We start from the raw sequence: 14,972 nt of genomic DNA on the forward strand, positions 1-14,972 counted from the left end.
CAGGGATATCTTTCTGATGACTAGGATTCTTTTAGCTACTGCTGACTCATCCCGTTCCACAAATGCCAGTGTTTATGTGGTGTCGCCTATGTTTCAAACTCACCATCAAATTGAGTTTTCATCAGGTTCTCTGCCAGCAGATGACTTGAGTGACTGATGGAACAGATGTTGATATTGGTAAAATTATTCTGGAGCTGTTTTAGGCTTTGCCACTGGAGTCAAGCAAGCCCGGCTGAAGACGGCTGTAATGCCAGAAACCGGTCCTTGGAAGCTTGATTCCGGTCCAGGGAAGACATGGCTTGGCAGTTCGGGCTGGACTGTTCCCATGAGGCACAGGGTCAGACTGATTTGCATATGGCCATGTCTGAACTGGGGTGGCGGAGTGAGCTAAAGAACGGTGATGGATTAAACCCAGATCAGTTGAGTGGGGGTGAGTGTTTGTATTGTCAATGCTCCGTCCATCATCACCTTTGGTTTTTCGCTGTTTTAGGCTTAGGCAAGCTCAAGGACAGACAAGTCTACATGTATATTGATGAGACAATCAAAATCATTCTCAACCACACACTTCAGCATTAGCTTTAAAAAATATGTTGAATAAGAAATCAGCAGCCTCCTTAAAAAGAACATTATTGATCTGGCAGATGGGCCCACAATATGGGCATCTTCTATCTTCCCAATATCAACATCTTTATTTCACAAGAGCGCATATGACCCAGACAGGATCTCAACCTTCTCGTCTCTCTCAGTGCCAGGTAGTGTATCTGGCTCTGCTCTCCAATTTTGCTTAGGTTTGGCCTGCTACTACATTCGATACCTACCTGACTTTGCCTTAGCCAGTGTGCCACTAAGCAAGTAGTAAAAAAGGGAATTTCTTCAAGTGGATGGAGAAGTTCCAGTTGCCTACTGAAACCAGCAGCTCAAAGATTACAGAGGCAGAGAATTTGCCCTACTTTGATTCATCCTTACACAAGGAAATTGAAGTATTTGTGACCTCTGTTGGCTTGGGAACTGTACCAGCCAAAGAGACACTGACTCTGACGCCCCACATCAAGTAGTTGTATATTTTTATTTAATGTTAATTTTATTTTATTTGAAGTTTTCTATAGCGCGTACATGACCCGTTAGGGTATCAGAGCGCTTTACAAGGAAAGATACGTTACTTACAGGATGGCAAAGGTAAAATACAGGGATGGGGATTAGGGAAATGTCAATAGTGGGACAAAGCCATGGATATATAGAAGAGTCAATACAGTTCCAAAATCAGTGAGCGACTTGAATACAATAGGATACAAGAAAGAGATGTATACATTAAATGGTACAGTTCCAAGTACAGGGTGGCCTAGGTAAAATACAAAGTCGGGGGTTAGGGACTTGATAATAATGGGACAAAGCCATGGATATAAACACAAGTCAATACTGATCCAAAATTAGCGAGCAACTTGATTACGATAGGACAAGGAAGAGATATGTACAATAAATGGTGCAGGGAGCATTAGAAGGAGTGAGGGTTGTAACACGTGGAGGGTTAATCAAAAAAGGAGATTAAGCGCCGAGATAAATCAAGAAAAGGCGATATGTGCACCAAGTGAGTGTTATTGGAGGAATTTGCTCATTAACAAAGTGTTAGCTTCTTTTTTGAAGAGCGCCAGAGAAGGTTATTTTCTGATGGAGGGGGGAAGCGAGTTCCAGATTTTTGGTGCAGCCCCGGAGAATGCATGATTGTATGTTTTTACCTTGCGGAATTGGGGTGACTGGAGCACACGGTCTCTGGAGGATTGTGAGTTTCTGGATCTCCCAGATAACACAATTTTCTGGATGAGATATGCTGGGAAGTTCATGTACAAGGCTTTGTGAGTGATGCGGGCAAGCTTGAGTTGAATTCTGCCTTCAAGGTGAAGCCAGTTTAAGGCCTTCAGGTGTGGTAAAATTTTCATGAGCCAGACACGAATCTAGCTGCTGTGTTGAGGCAAGCTTTTAAGGGGGCCGTGAAAGTCTTAGGTAAGCCAGATAGTGTGGGGCAGCCATATTCGATTCTGGAGATAACTAATGTCTGCACAGCGGTTTGAAGGTCAGCAGTTCCAAGAAAGTGTTTTAGTTTTCTCAAGTAGCTCAGATGGAATCTGACAGTTTTGGCCATCTCGTTGATATGTTCAGTCATATTCAGGTTGCGGTCCAAGGTAATCCTGAGAGATTTGGCAGCATCCACTTTGGTAGGGGTGCAATTGAGTGCTGTGATGGAGTTAGTCCATTCCAGGATGCCATTAGATTTTTTTTGGGGGGGGGGAGAAGAAACACCGTTTTTTGGGCATTCAGTTTGAGCTGGTTGTTGGTGAGTCAATGGACAGTTAGTTTCAGGGCATCATTTAGATAGGTGATCTCCTCAAGAGAGGAGATTTTAATGTAGATCTGAGTATCAGGTTGAGGTCCAAGGTAATCCCGAGAGATTTAGCAGCATCCACTATCGTAGGGGTGCAGTTGAGTGCTGTGATGGAGTTAGTCCATTCCAGGATGTCATTCCAGGATGTCATTCGATTTTTTTGGGGGGGGGTGATGAGAAGAAACTCAGTTTTTTGGGCATTCAGTTTGAGCTGGTTGTTGGCCAGCCAATAGACGGTCAGTTTCAGGGCATTATTTAGAAAGGTGATCTCCAAAATAGAGGAGATTTTAATGTAGATCTGAGTATCATCGGCATACATGTGGAAGGAGATGTTGGCCGAGTGGAGAATTTCAGTTAAGGGTTCGAGGTAGAGATTGAAGAGGGTAAGGGACAGAGTGGAGCCTTGCGGGACACCGATGGAGATCGGGGAGGGAGCAAATAGGTTGTTGTTAACAAGGAATCTCTGGGTGCGGTTCTGGAGGAAGGAACCAAACCATTTGATGATAGTACCTCCTAGACCCATCATGTGTTCGAGGCGTTCAAGAAGTTTCTCGTGGTTAACCGTGTCGAATGCCGAGGAGAAATCCAGAAGGATCAAAAGACAGGTTTTGCCTTGGTCAAGGGCTAGGAGAGCATCACCAACGTTGTGAAGAATAGTAGTTCAGTGCTGTGCCCAGGCCTGAACCCAGATTAGAATTCGTCAAGTAGATTGAAATTGGCAATGTGTTGGCTTAGTTGTAGCTGCACACATTTCTCCAGTACTTTTGCGAGAAGAGGAATATTTGAGATAGGTCTGAAGCTATCTGGAACTTCTGAATTCAGAGTCGTTTTTTTTAGGATGGGGATGACTTGCCCAGTTTTCAGGGAGTCCGGTATGGTCCCTTGGAGAAGGGAAGCATGGATAATGGTAGTCCAGATGAGAACGATGAGTGAGGCAGTCGCTGCCAAACAGTTGGCGGGGAGGGAGTCGTTAAAGTGGGTGTTTGGTTTTAAGGAGGATAGAATTTTCAAGATGGAATGGTCATCATAAAGTTCGAATTTGGACCAGTGAGCCTTGTCTTTGGGTCTAGCTTGGTGGGGATGAGAGGAGAGAAGGGTCCCAGAAGGAGAATGAGGGAAGTTGAGGAGGCATTGAGTTTGATACCAAGCAAGTTGATTTTGGTTGTGAAGAAGGAGGAGAACTCATTACAGGTTATTGGGGATTTAGTAGTTTCTTTTGATGATTTCGCTAGTTTGTTTGATTGGAGTTTGACCATTTTGAAAGGGTTGCGTGGTCTGTTCTTGGCATTTTCCATCTCTGATTTGAAGAACTCTTTTTCGGACAAAAGGAAATTCTTGTTGTACGTATTTCTGACCTGACGGAGGAGTTTAAGATGGGAGGCTGAGGGGTGTGTCTCCAGTTCCTTTCTTTCAGACGGAGAGCTCTCCTTTCGTCATTGAGGGGTCCGCTGAAGCAAGGGTTTTTGTCTTTGGTTTGGGACTTCTTGAGCTTAAGTGGGGTCAGGTCATCCAAAATGTTAGTCATAGTCGAGTTGTAGTGATCTGTGAGGTCGTTGACCTTAGATAGATTTGAGGGGAGGAGAAGCTTGTTCTCGCAGCGGGCTGTCAGCTTCCCGAGGCTCTAAGAGTCTCTGAGCCAGTATTTTGGTTTCACCGGTTGTCCAAGGCTTTTCAGGCAGTGGTCAGGTATAGTGAAGGTGATGATGTGGTGGTCTGACCAGTCACATGGCTCTATTAAATTCAACCTGACTGCCAAAGCCTTAGTGATAATCCAGTCCAAAGTAGCGCCATTTGTGTGGGTTTGCAGGGTGCAAGCTTGGGTGAGTGATTGATCGGCAAGGAAAACTTTGACAGCGTTGAACTGGGAGTTATTAGGGTCATTCCAGTGCATATTAAAGTCACCGAGGAAAATGTCATTGGAGTGGGGTGAGACCTTAGCAGAGATGATTTCCATGAGGAGGTCCGAGAAAGTGTTGTTCCTGCCTGGGGGGTGGTAGAAGATGTGCAATTTGCATAGCTCAGAAGTGTTACTACTAATGGAGAGGGCAAGATATTCACAAGAGTCCGTAGGTTCAGTGTGGAGTTCTGTGATGAGGTTGTCTGAACGGAAGATGCAAGCAATGCCTCCCCCCTTCTTAATTTGTCTGTTAAGTCTGGCGATGTTATAGTTGGGCGGGACCAGAAGGTCAAGGTAAGGAGATGATGATTCATTGAACCACGACTCGGTTAGGATAGCTACATCAGTGTTATGGCTAAGGATGAGGGCGGCAATGTCCGAGGCGTGTCTTGCAGCTGACCTGTAGTTAGGAAGGAAGCCGGAGAGTGGGGCATCAAAACGAATGTTGTAAGAAAGGGGAAGTTAAGGGTACTTTGGTTAAGTTGCTACTGTTTACCCCTCTGTTATGGAGGGATGATAACCTGGTTGTGTTGATTGCGATATTGGGAATCAGGAAATTAACTTTCTTGTCAGGAGGACAGGGGGTGTCGGGGGCTATATAGGGTGAAAGGAGGGTTAAGGTCTCCTCCTCCGAGAGGTGATTAGGACATTTGTGAGGGTGAAGGTGTCGGCTAGCCAAAGGCATGGGCTAGAGAGTGGGTATGGTGAGCGAGGGGGCAGAGTTAAAAGAGAGGGCTTGGAGTTGGCGATAGAGTGTTCAGTGAGGAGAAGGATGATCTTCAGATCAGATAGGCATTTATGGATTCTCTGAACTCTGGTGTTCTGGGTTTCAAAGTCCGAGGGTATGGGTTGAGCTTGTGGGCAGGGGACCTTGGGTTCAGGACAGGGACTATTGGCAGGTGCGGGAGGCCCGGCGAGGGAGCTCCACCCCCCTATGGTTAGGTTACCTGGAGGCAGGGAGAGAGGAGGGCTAGGCAATCTCCGAGAGGAAGGGGATCCAGGAATGTTGCGGGGAAAGGTTGGTGAGCTGAGGGTGAGGTGATTGTTAGTTACTGAGCGAGAGGGCAAGGAGCGAAGTAGGCTAGCGGGGGGAGGAGGCGAAAACCTAGTGGCTGAAGCTAGAGGTTGGGGGGGACGAGGGGCGATCTCTGAACACACTAGGGGAGAGACTGTCTCTAGATTTGATTATATGACATATGACACCCACAATCACACAAAACCAGAAAAAAAGTATTTATGTACAGCAGCTGTGCACACCTTTTCATTATTTGTAAATGGCAACCTGATCAGTCTTCACGTCCACCAAGCTCTAGTCATGATAATTAGCAATCCAACAGCTAAGATGCTCCCACGAGTAGAAAGGAGAGGTCTCCGTCTTCAAGACTACAATTCAAGATTATTCAGAGGACCAGGATGACAAAGATCCAGATGACCTTTTAATATAATACCCGCTTGCTGCTAGCGACTCCAAGCAGTATTTTTTAAAAGAATACATCCACTACATCATTAAGCAAACAGGTCTGTGTGTACTGAGTAGAGAGACATAATCCGTGCATCACTGGATGACACAACTTTACTGGCTGTTATGGATTTTATTGGTAGGCAGTGATGGAGAGGTTAGGGGTGTCCACACAAAAATAGCCCTCTAACGGATCTTGAATCTTTTCAATATATACTTGATGCACAAAGAAGGCATCATAATTGGCAGCTTCTGACAGGGACTTCTTTAATCATCCTCATTGCATTAAAATTCAAATAATAGGCCTTAAGCTTGAGGGTAAACCAAGTGCGTGGCTAAAAAATGCATGTGCAATGACAGTGCAGAATGCATTTTTTCTGGCCTATTGCCTCAGGACGGCATCTGAAAGTAGAAAAATATTTATGCTATTGTTTATGGTGAAGGCTGTTCCAGTATTGGCACTGAAGTTGGCATACTAGCTCTAAAGATCCAAGAGTATCCAGATGGCGGGGGCTGGAGTCATCCAAAGTGCAGGTAAGTCAAACAATGATGCAGAGAAGAAGATTTCCAGGCATGAAACGAGAGGAAAGAGAACCAGGGGACTGGAGACTAGGGGCAAGTGGGAGGAGATAGGGGGAGGTGCAGGTAGCCCGGTTGACCCCACATAAACACGGGGGACGATGAGCGGAGTAAGGAAATGTCTAAAATGTCCACAATCACCAAGTAGTAGGGAGCACAGTCACCCATACTAGCTTGAAGCCAAGCGTGGCTTATATGCAGGATGCTGCATTTAAAGTGTGCCACGTCCAAAACGGCGGCCAAACAGGTGCAGGTCACTCACCATCCGACAACACCAAACATTAACTGGTTACCTAGTCCCATTTGGAAATTACAGCTTATTAAATGTAATAAGGCAACTCCAATGTTAGTCTATGGGAGAGGTAGGCGGTGCAGCAGTGAAAAGTGCATTTAAGAGTTTACCTCTCCCACTGGTGGTTTTTCTCCTCATCACTCACCCTCCTCTGAAGGCATGCTGACACTGGCCCTGTCCTCCCGCCGCATCACTGCACAGATTACACCCCCTATGCTTTTGAGTCATTGAAAATTTTGCGGACCGACGGAACTTAACACCAAGGTCATAACCCCCTTGCCTGACCTCAGGATGGCCGCCTCAGTTGGTCTCTCCACGATGCTCTACCACTCCTGGACAATAGAGCTGGCCATCGACCTGATCGTAATCACATCCCTCACCTGACCTTGATTCTGTGCTCCCTCCAGGACATGTACTCTTTGAACTTTCCCTCGACCGTGGAGACCCTGCTATTTGACCGAGGCCCGGTGGAGCTCCCTTTTAGCGGAAGAGGAGATGGGCTGTGGATTCCCCCTCGGCCGTCACCCACCCAGCCGGACTCTGGGCAGACGTTTCTTCATCTCTCTGTCGTATCCCCCTCCCTTCCCTTCACCCTACTCTCTTCCCACTCTACGCTTCCTTCTTCCGGTCTTCTATCCCTTTAATGTTTTTCTGTTGAGACCTAGCAATTTGACCGATGCCCTGTGGAGCTACCTGATAGCTGAAGAGGAGATTGGCTGCGGATTCCCCCTCGGCCTTCACCTACCTAGTCGGACCTTGGGCAGACTTTCCCTTCGTCTCTCCGTCGTATCTATACCCTACCCCTTTTTCCCCTTCCATCCTTTCCCTTTCTCACTCCATTTTCCTTTTCTTCCATGCTCCTTAAAAGTTTTTATTAATATCTTTGGTAACTTGTAACTGATGTAAGTGTGCAACTATGTGGAACCTTATGTAAAGCGCGCTGATACCTTCGGGTCTAGCCAGCGTTTTATATAAAACTCTTTAAATAAATTAATAAATACATATTTCTCAATATTCAATGTACTACATATCCTTCCACTAAACTAGTTCCAGGGCAATATTCTATCAGATAAAGGCTACTTAAGGACGTTTCCGGTGCTATTACATTTTGTAGTTTAGAAATTGCGATCTCAAGACTGATAGACCTTTGAAATAATTGTATTCAACCTGAGCTGACAGTAGGCTTTTTGAGTAATTATGAGAGTATCAGGAAAACACAAATGACAATACAAGTAGGTAAGAGCAAATGCCAGCATTAAGCACATTTACTCATTCCAGTACATTGTACACACCTATTAATATGAACCATAAAATAGGGTAACAGCGAGACACAGATTTTCTTGTTGCACCCAGGAAGTTACAATAAAAAACTTTAGCAGTTGCTATATTGATTTGATACAGAAATTGATACTTTTTTCTCCAAACTGAAATAACAACACTTGAGCATTGTATTTTTCTTTTTTTAAACAAAGGTAAACAATTTTTTTTACCTGAAATTTCCCATAAAATTCCTTATATCCTCCCTTTAATATGTAGAGCTCTGGGTAGCAGAGAGTCGGATAGGGATTAGCGTTTCTATCCAACTTTCTCAAAGTGCGGCACCTGTTGTGAAGTAAGAAGTTTATTTAATTCAGTTAACTGCATCTTTTTCTGTCTGGTGTACTTACTTCATTTTGTTAATAAGGACATTCATGATCCGTATTCTGAGATTTAGGGAGATTTATGTTTTAATTAGTTTAATAGTAACTAACAGTCTTGTAACATGACATTATAAAGCATTACACCCCTAGGGGTTTTGATGAGACACATAGTGGGTGCCATAATACTAATTAACATCAGGAACAATATCAGATGAGAAGCACATTCCCAGCTAAAGGGATAGTAGGGCTGTGCTAGGATCTGGTAAGCGTCTGAGAGGCTACACACACAAAACCTTTTCATCAGTTTCCCAAACACAGCCATACTCGCCTCTGCCAATTTTCCCCAATATATCTACTTGCCCTCTTCTCCATATATTCCGCAGCACAGAAGTAAAGATACCCATGGTAACCCCAGAGCCACTCTGCAGGAGAGATGGGAACCTGAACATCCCAGCCAGGTGCTGAGACGACGCAGGATCTGGGAAGATACCTTTATTTATTTTATTTTTTAAATCACATTGCCACCTCGGCGCAAACCACCGCGCGACCCCCACCCCACTCCCCCACCCGCAAGTCATGCCGGCCAAGACTGTGTGTACTCACGTGGGTGGAGGTGTCTGAGTGAAAGGACAAATATATGTATGGGCTTCGACAGAAGGGCTGCTGTGAAATAGTCCAGGAAGGGGATATGTTGTGCCACTAACAACACAGAAATCCTGACAGAACTTTCACTCTGTGTTGGTGCAGGGATTGCACAAGATCAAACAGTCGAGCTGCTCATAAAAACAATATTTATCGTGATCAGGGTTCTATAACGATATTGTGACTTATGTGTCATGATTGCAAAATGAAATCGCTCCTCTTTCTGACGCAAATTATCTCCCCTTAGATTTACCAGTGCTGTTAATCATGTCTCCCTCTCTCTACAGGTGAGGTACCTAATCACTGGGGTGCAATGACTTATGTGTTGTGTCAGTTTCTCTTTTTTGCACCAGTGTGAAAATCCATGAAACTTGGCAGTGTAAAAATTCCTCAACGATGGTGTCCTGGTTTCCCCTCAGCACTTCCAGTATCTGTGAAGTAGGCCAGAAGTCCAAACTCTATTTCCTCAGGAGCTGTGCCACTAGCTGAGGCTAGTTTGTTCTGAGTGACACACCTGTCCCATCTGTATGATTAACAAGTCTTGTAAGATTGCCAGCCTTATTACTCTGCACTGTGTTATTTATTCTTAGGGGCCGATTTCGATGTCGGACGGACCTGAGTCCGTCGGACATTGATCTGGAACTGGGACCGACCGACCTCCTGTCAGCGGTCCTAACCCAGCAAGTAGGATGTTACCAAACACTGTTCGGTCGCATTCTTATTCTTTACAATGGTAGCATGCATTCCGACCGGAATGCATGCTCTCATTGTAAAGAGCTGAGGTGCGGCTCATCCCTGCACCGCGTGGCAGGCACCTCAAGGTGTCTTCCGGGTGCAGGGATCAGCAGGGGGGCACCCTAGGTGCTATCCGGAGGCCTGACATCCATGGAGGCCCCCAAAGTCGACTTCACACAGCCTTTCTGTGTCAGAAAGGCCAGCACAGAAAGGCTGTCGGAATCTGACATTGTAAACCCTCGGACGGAAGACCCACCCTTGGGATTACAGGAGGCTTTCTGAATGGCACACAGACTCTCCGAGCCCATCATAAGCCATTCGGAAATGCTGTTTGGATTCATTTCCGACCGACTCCATCAAAATGGGTCAGTCGGGAATTAATCCAAACAGGAGATTAAAATACCTTAGGAATGGCTTTGACTGATGGTTGGAGCCGTTTCTTATGGCATCGTAATCAGCCCCTAAGTCTGGATACCATATCTGTCTGGCCCTTGAGGTGCTACGAGTATCACTGTCATGTATGGCAATCTGTATTTGTTTATGACCAGTAATATTTGAAGTGTCGGTGGAAAAGAATACGCAGATGTCAGTGACCAATCTTTTGACAGGGTATTGACTACAGAATGGTGTTGTTGATACGTGGAGACAAAGTTTGGGCATTTTGCATTTGCAAATGTGGAAACAGGTTTATACTTGTTGTGGCCTCTGATGTTTAGTGTTCCCGTGTGCAGTCCCCATCATATGTGGATTGTCTCTGTTAGGAGGTCACAGATGGGGACGATTGTTTGACTATTCTTCCCTTTGACACATGTTGAACATTCCACCACTGCATTGCCTTTTGAGCTCTGCATAGATCCTCCCCGTCCCCTGCTGGGTGTGACCATTGGTTTTGCAACTATCCCGAAATTGTCTCTAGTGCAACCTAGAGAATGAGATCAGTGGTATACAAGAAGCAATCCTGCAATATACTTTATTCACTGTTCTCACTGACAGAGACTGTCTGTTCTGTAGAAGTGAGCTTGTTCTGGTAGTGAAGTGCTCTACTGTACCAAGAAAGCCCTGTCCCTTATGTAGATGAGGGTCATCTCTCAGAAAACATTCAGTTTCCCAGGTATTGGGGATGATTTCTTTACATTTTTGGTGAAACCCAACCCTTTTAGTAGGCATACCACTTTCTTTATGCTGTCTCTGTACTTCTGTTTGGAGCTCGCCTTTACCATCCAGTTGTCTAAGTAGGGATACACATGTATCCCCTGTCTTCTGATGTGATCTGCCATGTACTTCTGGAATCCCGAATGGCCCTCAAGACCAGGCTGTTCGAATAACCCACAGGGCCTGTAAGCGCCTCGATACCCTATCGGATGATTAGCTGCACTTTATAAATTCTGATTGAATCCTGATTGAAAGTGAGGCATTTTGTGAATAAACTTGGTGCAGACTTTTTCCCAAAGGGCAGTACTTTAAACTGATAATGCAAATTGTTTACCACAAACCTGAGCTATTCCCTGTGCTTGTCATTTATAGGGATATGATAATATGTGTCTTAAAGATCAATGGTCCTCATACAGTCCCCTTCTAGTATGGGTATCAGTGTTGGATAGTTGTTATTTTGAACTTTTGGTGTTTAAGTATTTGAGGAGTCTCAGGTCTATGATTAGCATTGTTTTTGATCTTGCTTTAGGACCAGAACATCAGCTCCTTTTTTACATCTTTATTTGTGGTTTTATATTTTTTGGTTTATGTTCCAATCCTGTACAATGTCTGTGTTGTATTAAATTTAATACCCATTTGTCCAGGGTGATTTCTATCCACTCAGGTAAGAAACCTCTTGTTTTGTCCCCTACCAGTGTTGGTTGTTGAGGTCCCCTCGTACACTGTCACATGTTGACCCTCAGGTGATACGACTCCTGCCTCTTGCTTTCCCTTTAATGTTGTTGGAACCAGTGGGTAATTCATAAAAAAATAACTGCCGGGGCTCTCGTCAGGAGGCAGTTTGCACCAACCCATTTCTCCAGTTAGAACCACCTAAAACAGAACGCTCAAAGTGGGGAGAGGAGGTGGGGTAATGGCCAGAACTGCCGACTTCGGAGCTGGGGGAACAGGACTGAGTCAAGGCGTCAGCTCAACATCCTGTGATTCTGAGCAAATCACTTTGGGCCAGATGTAGGAGCCCTAATACCGGTCGGAAACGGCCGATTTCAGCCGTTTCCGACCGGTATTCGGCTTTTCAGATGTAGGGGGCATATCGAATCGTTAATTTTACCGATTCGGTAATTTTACCAATTCGGTAAATATACCGATTCGGTAAAATACCGAATCGGTATATTTACCGAATCGGTAAATCCATATGTAGCTGACACTCCTAAGAGTGCCACAGGCCCTTAAGAGTCTGTATTTTACCACACAATCCTATTGTGTGGTAAAATACCGAATTCAGGTGTGCATTCACATCTGTGCATGCACACCTGTGCCATGTGACACACAGACATGCCCTTAGGGCATGTATGTGTGCCACATGTCACACAAGCCTGTACTTGGGGTGCTAGAGGGTGTCAAAGTGACACACCCTGCACCCTTGCAGGATTCGGTATTTACCGATTCGGTGAATACCGATTTGGTATTTCCCATTGATTCCTATGGGCTTCAAGGCCCATAGGAATCAATGGGCAATACCGATTCGGTATTTACCGAATCGGTAAATACTGAATCTTACAGATTCGGTATTCCTAAATTCGGAATTACCTAAATCTGCCCCCTTCCCATTTACAGACTCTTAAATACCGATTCGGTAAAATTCGGTATTTAAGAGTCTGTAAATGGGAATTACCTACATCTAGCCCTTAATCTCCCCATGCCTCCCATAAGTTAATGTGTCCTTAACTGGTGCTCATGAAAAGTGTCGGTGTTGATGATTAAGTGCAGATGCTGAGCACCGGAAACCAGCGACTCGAATTAAGCACTGGTTGGAACCGCCATGATGTGCAAAAAAACCCTTCCGTAGTGGGTTGTGTTGACTGTATTTGTGCTGGGGCAGCATGGAAAGATCCATTGCCCATTGGTCTTTGTAGTGAGCACTGGATCCCTTTTAAAATACCCCTGAATTGCAAGGTGCCCATTTCCTTGCCTGTATCGTTGTCCCTTAATTGTTGAAGCGAGTCATCCACATCCGGGCCAAAAGCATTCTATCCTGAGACAGGCATATTAAATATGGAGACGTGCACCCCCCCTTTTTTAACCTGTTTATTGACATTTCATACTGCGCAATAAGAGCAGAACAATAATAGTATACACGATATAACCACAATAACGACCCCCTGATGTTGGGATGACTATCAGTCCATTGAGCATACAAAGTGCCATGGAAGGAAAATCAAAGATCATACATTTGAGGGTCGCTTGTCCTCAACAAATGTGGTTTGTGTAATGCAGACAATCCAAGTGTGTTATGTTACAGATCTGAACAATGGGACTAGGATTCAACAGAATGAGGACAAAGTATGTTGAGGGAGGGGGGGGGGGTTCACCCCCAGTGACACGCTGCTGTGATGCACTTCATCGGGCACCAATCCGTGCGTTTAAGATGTTAAGCATCCATGAGCTAGCTCGCTGACTGAATAAGGTAGAAATCTATCTGCCCCAGATATATTTCGGAGGATGTACATACTGAGGGATATGCCCACATTATGACGTTGCAACTGCCTGATCCCCTACTCTCCCTTGAGAGTTCCCAGGGGCTGCATCTAGTTTCTGCAGATCAGCCCCCAAATTATTGGCTAGGGGAAATTTGCGGAGACCCATTAGAACTTCCCTTTATAGGGCGACGCCCTCCAACCTGGCCCAGTTAAGAAAAGAGAGGTGCCATGCTGCTACATGTGCGGCTACCGGCGTTTTTCACCGTTTAGTGATTAGGCGTTTAGTGGCAACTAGGCCCAAGTCTAGAAAACGGATGATGACCCTATTCTTTCTGCCCCTCTTGAAGAGCTGTAGGAAATAGACCTACCACTGGAAAGGGATGTCACGATCAGTGCAGTGGGACAGGGTGGCTGCCACATCAGTCTGGTACTCTCCGAAGGCAAAGCAATCCCATATCATGTGCAGTAGTTCTGCATTGGTTAAGTGACATCTAGGGCAAGCTGAGTCCGTGAGGTGAAAGATCTTATTAATCTGGGCTGGGGTGAGGTATGCTCGGTGTAAAAATCAAAATAAAAGAATTTGTCGGAAACGCTGATTGCGGGGGGCGCGTCTAGGGCCTTCCAATGCGGCTGTCCATTCCACATCAGAGAGGGCACGTCCCAGATCGTCCTCCCAGTGCAACTTTAAGGGGGCTAGCGAGACTGCCGCATGCTGGCGAAAGGATGATGCGAACCATCAGATTAAGTGACCCCCTTCACCCATTATGTGTAAGTATTGAACAGTGTGGTGTACTGGAGGTTCCGCGGACAGGTTACCCCATCTGGATGAAAGTGTGGCTATGAGTGCGCAGTGCAATAAGAAATGCCCTGGATGGATACCCTCCTCAATACGAGCTCGGTGTATGGGATAAGGGTACCATTACAAGAGAGGTCCCCGAGTCATGGATACCAGCTGTGTCCCATTTGTGCAGTTCCGCCACCGTGGTAATCAATTACCCCTTGGGTGTCCCTAATAAAGGGATAGAAGGGGCATGTGGTGTGGCATCGCGGGTGATAAATAGGCTTCTACGGTAGCATTTGTAGGCCACTAAGAATAGCAAGGAATCTGTGCATCTGGGTTTCGCACATGGATGGAACAGATGACGTACGGTGTGATATGGTTTAGGAGATTGTAGAGAGGCCGTGTCAGATAAATGATGGGAAGTCAGCCACCTGGCTATCTGGAGACTTGCACCCCCTGCTTGGACCCCGACACTCAAAAACGTGCATGCCTCCTCTGTGTGCACATGTGCCTGCTCATGGTTTCTGCAGCGTCCAAAGCAGATGTGAGGCATGTATTTGCTATTGTTTTTCCCTTCTTGAATGATTCCTTTAGATCTATTGTTATAGTGATCTCGGAGGGGCTGCATTAGGTCTTCTTTTTCGTCCAACTTTTGGTGTCCTTAGCAGTTAAGGAGCACATTTAAATTTGCTGTCCACCATTATGTGGCCCAATCTCTCAATTTGTCTTCTCACCATGTCACTTATTTTGCTCTACTTGCTTAATTGGGGACCTCTCTGGAGGATGGAGCATCTGACCATGTCACAGCAGTGGATACAATTACAAAGTCTGCTGCATACTAGTTTTAATGTACACTGGATGTTGATTGGATAGTTTATACTTTTTCAATACTCTATGTATTACCGGCTTAATGGATGCTGGCTTTTCGCTGATCAACA

At 45.4% G+C, this 14,972-nt stretch overlaps 1 protein-coding gene across 1 annotated transcript in view; it reads right to left on the reverse strand.

Annotated features, from left to right (window-relative positions):
* Positions 1 to 14,972, reverse strand: part of LOC147711908 (M-phase inducer phosphatase 1-B-like) — a 227,697-nt gene that overhangs the window by 21,426 nt on the left and 191,299 nt on the right. The window contains exon 10 of the mRNA XM_086920255.1: positions 8,095 to 8,206. Within this exon, the coding sequence (XP_086776381.1) occupies positions 8,095 to 8,206 (112 nt within the window). The remainder of the gene's footprint in view (positions 1 to 8,094; positions 8,207 to 14,972) is intronic.

This window comes from Lissotriton vulgaris, chromosome 5 (genome assembly GCF_964263255.1).
Source record: "Lissotriton vulgaris chromosome 5, aLisVul1.2, whole genome shotgun sequence".
NCBI classification, from domain to species: domain Eukaryota; kingdom Metazoa; phylum Chordata; class Amphibia; order Caudata; family Salamandridae; genus Lissotriton; species Lissotriton vulgaris.